General features: G+C 33.3%; 1 protein-coding gene across 1 annotated transcript; it reads right to left on the bottom strand.

The window, feature by feature from the left end:
* Nucleotides 1-7893: 7893 nt before the first annotated feature.
* LOC134282349 (streptavidin-like) lies at nt 7894-8829 on the bottom strand. The gene is made up of 2 exons (XM_062764753.1): nt 8758-8829; nt 7894-8491 (listed from the first exon to the last, which is right to left on the bottom strand). Exons 1-2 carry the CDS (start codon nt 8825-8827, stop codon nt 8073-8075), a joined length of 489 nt encoding a protein of 162 aa, XP_062620737.1. The 5' UTR covers nt 8828-8829; the 3' UTR covers nt 7894-8072.
* Between the last annotated feature and the right edge of the window lie 2238 nt (nt 8830-11067).

The following is an 11067-nucleotide window of genomic DNA, read 5'->3' as shown; positions in this document are numbered from 1 at the left end:
AATGAGTAAAGATAGAAAGAAAGAGAGGGAAGGAAAGAATGAGAAAGAAAAAAAGAGAGAGAAAAAAGAGCAGAGGGGGAGAAATGAGAGAAAGAAAGAAAGAAAGAGAGAGGAGAGAGAATGAGAGAGAAAGAGAGAGAGGACAAGAGAGGGAAGAGAGGGAGAGAGAATGCAAGAGAAAAAGAAAGAGAGAGAGAATGATAGAGAGAAAAAGAAAGAGGGAGAGTGAATGAGAGAAAAAGAAAGAGAGAGAAGAGTGGGAGAGAGAGTGGGAGAGAGAATGAGAGAAAGAAACAAATAAAGAGAGAGGAAGATCAAGACAAAAAGTAAGAGGGGGAAGGATAAAGTCAACCGAATGGTGACTCAGAAAGATCCGGAATGGTGACTGAATTGTTGAGCTTTACCATTTTGTCACCTTTCAGCAACCGTTTAGTTTTTCTTCTTTTAATTAAATTATGCTATGAGAAAGAAAACGAAAGGAAAAAAAATCCAGATTGACGATACCAGTCCCTTCATTTCGTAAAGATAAAACGAAAAACATAACTGTTACAGTATGTTTATAAAAAAATTGCTGTGATAAACCCATATCAAAACTAAAATAGACAAATTAATACGGAAAATGTTAATTCTTTCTTACCTGGAACTCTCAGGTCAAAGAACGTGTCATTTTGTACCGTACGTACACCACAGGTATAATTTCTATTGCTCCACAGTTTCTGGTCGTTGAGACAATAGTTAATATTTCCAAAAGACCAGTACGCGTCCACGTTTGTGATGTTGTCACTGGGTGATAGTGTTGCGAAACAAGTTCCGTGATAAGTCTGGCCCAACCTCAAAGGTCCAAAATGATTAAATCTTATGCCAGCACTGAACTGACACGTAACGTCTGAAAGAGAAAACAAAGTCAGCCTTAACGAATCGGAAAAGTAAATATTCAAGTTGGTTCTTTGCAACAAAAATTCCTCTAACATTGTTATAGAATATATCTGTGCTATTCTTCAACGCTGTCACAGAATATATCTGTGCTATTCTTTAAAGCTGTCACAGAATATATCTGTAATATTCTTTAATGCTACAACCTCTAACATTGTGATAGAATATATCTGTGCTATTCTTTAATGACGTGACAGAATATCACATTCATTCATTTTATGAATTACCGTATTTCACTTTGAAAATGAAATACATGAAATATATTCACAAAATAAGCTTACTAAGAAAAAGAAGATTAGACAACGAATTCGACAAAAGTTGAGCAAACACCTGCAATTATCATTTAACTTGTAAGAAGTATCCATAATGCATCCCATCATTATCAGATATATTTTTTGTATACATATGGATTAGGATGTAATAAAAACATTACACGTTGCTTGTTCTTGGACAACATTGATAATTACTGACCAACACAGATGAAATATATGAAACAATTATTTTTATCAAAACCATATTTCATTTTATTAATATGCAAGTTTTAATCATAAACGAAGCACAAATAGTTATATTTTTATCAGATAGAAAAAAAGATAAACACTCATACCCGGGACACTAAGACAAATAAATCCTTGACATTACCCAACGTCAAAAGCTATATACAATTAACTTTCTCCACGTCCTCAACTCAACACATTTTTATGTCGCTTTAACCAGCCATCAAAAATGTGTCCGAACTGGTCTTGTTTAATAAGTTAAATTGTTTAAAACCTTCAATCTCAGATCCTGCAAATCCTCAAACCCCAGTCCGCGTATAAATGACTGAAGGACGGGAATACCAAAAAGCCTCGTTACGAAATTCATATTTTTACAGCTCTGCAATCTCGAAAAGATTCTTTCTTACCCCACCTCTGTTGTTTTTTCCGTGAAATTCTGGCTTACGATTGGTTGAAGTCTGTCACGTGAAGGCGGTGGATTACCTATACCCGGTCAGTTGTAAATCCATACCCGGTCAGTAAAATCTATACCCGGTCGATGTATTACGTCACAAACACAAACGTGACGTCATAATAGGCACAGTATAAGCGCGATGAAGCATTTAGCAGAGAAAACAATTTATAAACTACAGATAAAACGTAAATGTTTCATCGGTGGGGTAAATTCGTTACATAGTCTTTTAGTGACAGGGTATGGGATGATACCTGGTTAGTAAATTTCATACCTGACTCGGCTCCGCCTCGCCAGGTATGAAATTTACTAACCAGGTATCATCCCATACCCTGTCACTAAAAGACTATGTAACTAATATTACCCCACCTCTGATGATTTTTCCACGAAATCCTGGTTTACAATTGGTTAAAGTCCGTCACGTGAAGACAGTGGATTACTTATACCCGGTCAGTTGTAAATCCATACCCGGTCAGTAGGAATCTATACCCGGTCGATGTATAACGTCACAAACACAAACGTGACGTCATAATAGGCACAGTATAAGCGTGATAAAGAATTTAGCAGTGAAAACCATTTATAAACTACAGATAAACCGTAAATATTTCATCGGTGGGGTAAATTCGTTACATAGTCGTTTAGTGACAGGGTATGGGATGATACCTGGTTAGTAAATTTCATACCTGACTCGGCTCCGCCTCGCCAGGTATGAAATTTACTAACCAGGTATCATCCCATACCCTGTCACTAAAAGACTATGTAACTAATAATACCGTAAACTGTCCCTTGCGTCCGAATTGTTTTATGCAACTTTTAAAATACCAAAAATGGGCTTACAGTAATATGTTATCCGGCCGTTTAAAGAATTAATGGGTCTCTGTAGGTGTTTTTCCGATATATAAACAATTTTTTCACTGTTTCACCTATATTCACTCTCTGTTCCACCTTTTCCGAATACGTCCCTTGTTTAAACAAATGCCAATCATGTCTTCAAAGCTTAATTCCTCAGCCATTGCGAGACTTTGAACGTTGAAATTTTGCAGAATTGACGTTATAACTCTTGTCAAACTCATAATGTGAAAGTCATTCAAATGTTGAAAAAGATTGACGAAATACAAATTCTGGCTTACGATTGTTGAAAAAGATTGACGAAATACAAATTCTGGCTTACGATTGGTTGAAGTCTGTCACGTGAAGGCGGTGGATTACCTATACCCGGTCAGTTGTAAATCCATACCCGGTCAGTAAAATCTATACCCGGTCGATGTATTACGTCACAAACACAAACGTGACGTCATAATAGGCACAGTATAAGCGCGATGAAGCATTTAGCAGAGAAAACCATTTATAAACTACAGATAAAACGTAAATGTTTCATCGGTGGGGTAAATTCGTTACATAGTCTTTTAGTGACAGGGTATGGGATGATACCTGGTTAGTAAATTTCATACCTGACTCGGCTCCGCCTCGCCAGGTATGAAATTTACTAACCAGGTATCATCCCATACCCTGTCACTAAAAGACTATGTAACTAATAATACCGTAAACTGTCCCTTGCGTCCGAATTGTTTTATGCAACTTTTAAAATACCAAAAATGGGCTTACAGTAATATGTTATCCGGCCGTTTAAAGAATTAATGGGTCTCTGTAGGTGTTTTTCCGATATATAAACAATTTTTTCACTGTTTCACCTATATTCACTCTCTGTTCCACCTTTTCCGAATACGTCCCTTGTTTAAACAAATGCCAATCATGTCTTCAAAGCTTAATTCCTCAGCCATTGCGAGACTTTGAACGTTGAAATTTTGCAGAATTGACGTTATAACTCTTGTCAAACTCATAATGTGAAAGTCATTCAAATGTTGAAAAAGATTGACGAAATACAAATGAAATGTTTACAGTGATAACTAACTTTTTAATCTAAACTTTGCCGTGCTCCGAGTCACGGGCACCAATTCAGGTCATAATTGTAATTATACTTTAAAAATTGAGAAAAATATTATAGTAGATGATTATAAATATTCCTATTATAGGTATCCATGACACCTTTTATTTAAATGTTAGCTTGTTCACGAATCTTACGGAGAAAACACCAATAGCCGTGGCCTTCAACACGTCGACGATGTTCACTTAACAATAGTTCCTTCCATTCATAGATCAAATCAATACATCCCAGTAAACTTGAAATGAAAATTACCACAGACTCTGACACATCTCTTCAATATTTGGATATTTCTGAGGAAAATACGTTACTAGTTGTCTAACAACAAAACTATGCGATACATGTTATAAAGCTTACTTTTCTATCGTTAATTTCCTTATTCATATAACAATACACCCTTTTTATCTGGATAAGAGGCTTACAGGTATGTCTCTCAATTGATTAAATACGCAAGGGCACGTTTTACTAAGGAACAATTTTTAAAACGATATCTTTTTTGACATCACAGATTCCATGTCTCTCAAGCTTGAAGTGAAATTCACTACTTCATAAATCAACAAGGTAACCCATATATAATGAATTTAAACTATGTTATTGTGGAAAATTCGTCAAAATCTGAGATTGTGTACAAATGAAAAATAAAAAATGTATTACATTAGATTATGTGAAATATTATTCTCTACACTTACATATACGTTTTTCCTGAACCAAAAATACAAAAGCAACGATCACAAGAAGACAGGAAAACCTCATTTCGTACTAGTCTGAATCCTGTATTCCCACCTGGAAAACAGATATCACAATAGGAATTATGTTGACCTTTGTTTAACCAGGAAGACAAAGTATACGGACACCAACCATGTAGACCTGCAAATTAACATGTAGCTTCACATAGGAAGTGAAACAGGATTCTTCTTGGATTAAAGCTCCGTCTTTCGATATTACATGTTATAAGCTAAAAGTATCCTTCCAAGTAGGCAGTTCAAAAACTGTCCCTAAAAATGTAAAACTTAAAAGATTACAACAAAACAAGATTCAGCTGCACAAATTGCTAAATTGCTAGAAACTGTCGTGTCGCATCTAGAATTAACCCCCTGATTGAATAAACCTGCTTTTAATGAACATATTTTATAGTATATATAACCTAATATCTAAAAAAAAAAATGGAGCGACCGTCTTTACATAACAAAGGCTTGGAGCTCTAAATCTATCTTGTTCTTCGACAACTGAAATTCAAATTTTTGATAGTCATTAGAAAAACCTTAGTTATGAATATTTGAAAACCAAGAAAAAATAGAAAAATAAATTTGAAAGGTTTTAGCTACAACCGTGTTCATGTATTTTTAGTATATACAAGGCTTTGATCGTTGATGTTGTTCCTGTTATCTCTCTGTACTAGCTAACCACTTAATAGTACATTGTTCGTCTTATAGAAGATGTCCGTATTGGCTACAAATATATTAAATGTATCTGTAAACATGTACACACCAGCTTCGTCTAATTGTTCAAAACTTTACAGAAAATTCGGGTTTCTATGATGGATAATGGTTGCCATGAAGGGGACATTTTCATTTTAAACATTTGCTTTGTCTTTTGTTTCTGCTGATTTTTTTAAAATGACATTACATTCTATTGTAATTTTTAAAATTCCATTCTTTTATTGATTATTAGTTTGAACAATAAAACGCTTTCTTTTGTTGTGAGTACAACAATAGAAGTTGTAGCTTTTGCAGAAGAAATGCATAGCCCGCGTAACCGGGTTTAAAAAATGGATTTTTTTTAATCAAATGAATTTTACCCTAGACCTAATTGTTAGCAATTAAGTACAACATATCTGCTCTGTAAAGCTTCTTTTATTGTGAAATGTACGGAAACATGTATTAAATTTAATATGGAGATAACAATATTCAACCCCAAAGTCTTTCTAAACAATACAAATCGTGAGCAGTATAAACATGACCCCCCCCCCCCCCAAAAAAAAAAAAAGAGGTGGGCTTAGGTGGGTGTACAATTACGAATTCCCGCCGTGTGAAATGAAATGAATGCAATATACAGATCAATGGATTCAAATTCGATTCACTTATTTGCACTGTTGTGTTAACTTTTCCTGTATATCTCTCTTTCCTTTTTGTTTCTGAACATATTCTACCTTGATTGACTCTAAAAATTGTTTTATAATACTGTCCGATTTGTTTTCGTGGCCATCCGATAATATACTATTGGACTTGTAATATATTGTTATGGAATGGGTATGAGGGAAATACGAATTTGATCCCACCTCTAATGTTTTGGATGTCGTGGTTGCTCTGCTCCTATATTGTATTGTTTTGTGGACTTTGATATTGAATACTGTTCGTTATCTGTATATCCTTCATGTTTCCCCGAGGGAAATAGTTTCCTGTCGAAAGGAACCGTCAATGTTATATTTCCGAGTACCCATTCCATGTTTTTATAATTTAATTTTAGTGTAATACGTCATCTGATTTAATGTATTCGCATGGACATTTGTTGCCTACGTCAAAATAGCTAGGTTACGTCAAAAACGTATCACTCCGCTTGACATTACTTTTAAAATACATGTATGTTCAATTTGAAACCTTTTTCTGGAGGGAAATTTGTCTCATTGTCTACACTGAAATTAAATTATAAAGATAAAGAGAAGTTTATTTCAACTTATGATATACGATATAACATAAGTTGAAATAAGCTTCACTACTTGATTATACCGAAACAATCATATAGGAGATTTAGAGACTCAGATTTACGGCATTAAATTTATATAGAGTAATAATAGAGACCTATAATTATCAGACGGCTAAAGGTAATTTTTTACACTGCAAGAATAAAGGCATGGCATAACAGCCATGGTTTTATTTCTTTTAAAAGTAATTTTTGGAATTATTGAAATTTAGACCACACAAACGCATCATAAAATGTTATCTATTCATATCGGGACTTGCTCTTAGAAAACATATGGAAACACAATTAATTTACATATTTTTAAATTTTTATAATACAGAAACAATAGAAAATAATATATTTCTGTATCATATAAATATTACAAATTTTAAGCGTTTTCAAGGAATACAAATTTCACAAGATACCGTAAAGAAAATTATGAATACAATGTATTTTCCATTTGTTGTACTAAACTACGATTATTTTTAAAAATTGATTTTTGTAACAAAAATAAAACATATATAGATAACAAACAGTATTCAAGATCAAAAGTCCATTAAACAATAAAAAAAGGAGCAGAGCAAACAGGTAACTTTCAAACATCGGTGGGATCAGGTGCCATGGAGGAGTGAGCATCCTCTGCCGATCGGCCACACTCGCTGTGCGCTCCTTGTCGTGATTAGGAAATAACGGAAAAATCCGTCGCCAATTCAATGTATATATAATGGACTAGCAATGTGTATGAAAAACGTCTGACAGCATTTGACTAACTGATAAATTGTATTTGCTGACAAGGTCATTGTATCGACCATGGAACTAACGTAATGATGACTTTAAACGAGACAGATGAAATTCTTGTTTCATCAATTTGTGTGCCAATAATTTACCTCGTTTTAAAAATCGCTCATACGTATAACGTGCTCTTACGTATCAAATCAACTGAGATATTAACTCCGTATGCAGGTGATGAATGTGTATTGGTGTATAAGTAATGGAAGTTGAAAAAGTCGTTACAGTACAGTGAAGTTTGTCCTTATAGTGTATAGTCAGTTAAACATCCAAACATGAGAAATATATTGCGGACTCTGTGGTGTCTTAATTTCAAGATCACTTGCATCAATAGATTCTACGTATTAATAGAAGTAATTTTTGTTGATAATATATCGTCCATATTTCTAAATGTCGAGTTGCAAGCCTGTTATTTCTTCTACTTAAGCAGAAGTTGTATATTCAGCTTCATTGGAATTTAAAAAACAGCTACACAAATATTTTTTAACATTTTTTTGTCCTTATATCATTTTTTTCTTATTATTCAACGATCATTATCCAAATTATATTACTACATAATAGAGATGCAAACCAGTTTTACTAATTTTTTAATGATTCGAACAAACAATTTCACACCAGTCAGAACATTACATTGTTTCTTCACAGAAGTATTCGCTATACATATACAAAAACAGCTTCTGCCTAATGATAAAAAAAAATAAGAATGCAATATTTCATTAATCAGTTCAAAGCTTGAGTTGAATTGATACAAATTCATTATAATTAGTAAAAAGAATGACATTCAACCAGCGGAGTTTGGTAAGCAGGGGTCGCTACTTGTTCTGGTAAAGGTGTCTTGATTGGTCGAGAACGTTTTCCAGTAGTTTTTCGGCTCCACGTATTTGGCATGCACCCAGTGGGTCTTTATGTTCCCGTGTACATCGTAGTACACCCCACTCCAGCTCTTCACGGACATGTCGTCATGGTACTCGTTTTTGAAGGCGACAGACCACCCTGTGATGTACTCGGTGTTATTGACCTGTATATATTTCCCTACCAGTAGATACTGCTGTGTGGGATCCCCGCTCACGTCAGTATAGTGACCTGTTATTGTGGCGTTTTGGCAATGGATTGTCATCTCTGATTTGTACTCGTTTCTCCATTTTCCAGCTAAAGCACATTGGTTTACGTGATGACCATGGGTCTTACATGGATCATTATCTAAAATGAAATTATATTAGATAAAACACTCTTATTAAACATTTGGGATTTCTTACCACTAGCATTGTTAGCGCTTATGTAATAGCTCTTTATTTAAATTATTCCGATGCTTACAATGAAGATGAAATAAAATCTGAAAAGAGATAATAATTAATGCAACAATAAGAATAAAAGGTTTCTAGTAATATTATATTAAGAAAATAGTTTGCAGTCAAAACAATATATCGAAAAATATTAGAAGCGTTATAGAATGACATGCAACTTACGAGCCACACTGTCTGATGAATGTATCAGTAGTAATCCACAAATCAATAGGGACATGAAATAACAAAGCATCTTTATTCTGTAATTCGAATTTAAAATATATGCAGATTTGATTGCACAAGAATAATTTATTGATGAAATAATAATATAAATAAATAATAATCAAACAAATCAATAATAAATTAATTAATTAAATTAAAACAAAAATAAATCAGAACAGTTCAAATAAATTTTCATTTTTTAAATATGATGGTCATTAATCAAATCTAATTTTAAGATCATATTTGAGAAAAATAATTAAAAGTGTACAGATTTAAGCTCAAAAAGATACTCGCAAAATATTTATCAGGTAACGGTCATGTGAACTTAAATAATGCCGAATTTCAATCTTGTAAAAAGGTAATATACATTTTATCCAAAAAATCTGCATATTACTGCAAAAGATTAACATTTCAGAATAGTATTGCAGGGTATCAATACACGTTTGGTTATTTTGTTGTTAAATAACAGTTTCAAATTTACCTAGAAATTCTTCTCTCTTGGCCGGGAAGAGGCTTACTGAGGTGTCGTTTTATTTACCTTCCTTTATAGATACGGCCCATCACGTGGGGAAAATACCAGTAATTACAGGCATTTTGACAGTATGGAGAAATAAGGAATATTTTGGTTTCACTCTGTATATCATTATCCGTTTCTTTGTACAAGCGGCATATTTATGAAAAATTAATTTTATTTATAGATTTAGGAAATTTTTCAGGGCTAATGTATAGGTGTAGATGCAACCATTCCCTACGATAATTTAAATTCCAGGCTTTTTTTATATACATTGTAATTGACAGCTGTTGGAACTCGTAGATTTACGTACCGGTACCTTGTCATTGGTCATTTGCAAAATTATTTGGCTAGAATACGTTCTGATTCTACACACAAGTACTCTGACATCAAAAAGATGCTTGAGTTTATGATTGACAATATCTACGTCGTTTTTGGAGACCACGTCTTCCAACAATTTATTGGAATTTCCATTGGTACCAATTGCACCCCGATATTAGCAGACCTATTTTAGCATTCTTATGAAGCAGAATTTGTGCGTAATCTTAAGTGTGAAAAGAAGAAAATACTTGTTGTGGCCTTCAATTCGAAATTTTGATCTATCGACGACATATTGTCAATTAAAAATGGTAATTTCTATTCTTATGTCGATACGATATATCCTGGTGAACTTGTGATAAAAGATACCACAGAGTCTGACTCATCCGTTTCAAATTTGGATATTTAACTTGAAAATGACGTGAATGGTAATCTAATAGCCAAGCTCTATGATAAACGTGATGAATTTAACTTTTCTATCCTCAAGTTCCCTTACTTATGCAGCAATATACCTTCATCACCTGCATGTGGAGTTTATATATCTCAGTTGATTTGATACGTAAGAGCATGCTCTATGTATGAACAAAAAGAGGTAAATTATTGACAAACAAGTTGTTGAAACAAGAATATCAACAGTCTTGTCTACATTGTAAGTCATCATTTCGTAAGTTCTACGGCCTATACAATGACTTTATCAGCAAATACAATTCATCATTGAGTCAAATGCTGACTGACGATTTTCATACTAATTGTTAGTCTATTATTTATACACTGAATTGATGACGGATTTTTCCATTATTCCTCGATCATGACAAGGAGCACGCGGCAGGTGTGATCGGTCGGCAGGTGATGCTCACTCCTGCATGGCACCTGATCCCACCTCTGATGTTTTGGATGTCCATGTTTGACCAATATTGTCTTATTGAATAGTGTTCATTATCCTCATATGTTTCAGTCATATTTAATGCTAACAGTATTTTGTTTTGCCATTAAACGTACCTTAAAAAGGACATTCTAAAAAAATCTGTGTATTATTTACGTAAGTCCATTAAGTAACCATCAAACATTCGATATAACGCACTTTCGAATTTGTTATAACGAATTAAAGACATGTAAATGTATTCTAAAAATTGTTATAACATATTGAAGGTCTTTGAAACAATATCTAAAATTCGTTTTAAAAATTTCTAAAATTCGTTATAGCCAATTCTAAAATTTGTTATATCAAATTTTCAATACTTTTTAAGGAATTTAACAATTTTTTAATGACAGATTAAATTCTTTATAACTCAATTTAATTAATTCTAACAAATTCGACAATTCATTATATCGAATCGAAAAATATTTTGATAGGTCATAAATTTGCTTCCATACGAGGGGCAAAATATCAATTGAATTTCCTTTCATAATTTTTTGTTTTCATTAAAATTAAAGATGTTTGA

The sequence above is a fragment of the Saccostrea cucullata genome, unplaced genomic scaffold (genome assembly GCF_032062105.1).
Source record: "Saccostrea cucullata isolate Sc308-1 unplaced genomic scaffold, CSIRO_AGI_Scuc_v1 ctg6978, whole genome shotgun sequence".
Taxonomy (NCBI): domain Eukaryota; kingdom Metazoa; phylum Mollusca; class Bivalvia; order Ostreida; family Ostreidae; genus Saccostrea; species Saccostrea cuccullata.
The sequence above is the reverse complement of the archived record's forward strand: the minus strand, read 5'-3'. Positions and strand labels throughout refer to the sequence as shown.

What these genes read in the sequence shown, in the direction of transcription:
- LOC134282349 (XM_062764753.1), bottom strand. Translation starts at nt 8,827, where the DNA reads ATGCTTTGTTATTTCATGTCCCTATTGATTTGTGGATTACTACTGATA. An exon ending in TTCATCAGACAGTGTGGCTC is followed by an intron (nt 8,492 to 8,757) that starts GTAAGTTGCATG and finishes ATTTCATTTTAG; the next exon opens with ATAATGATCCATGTAAGACC.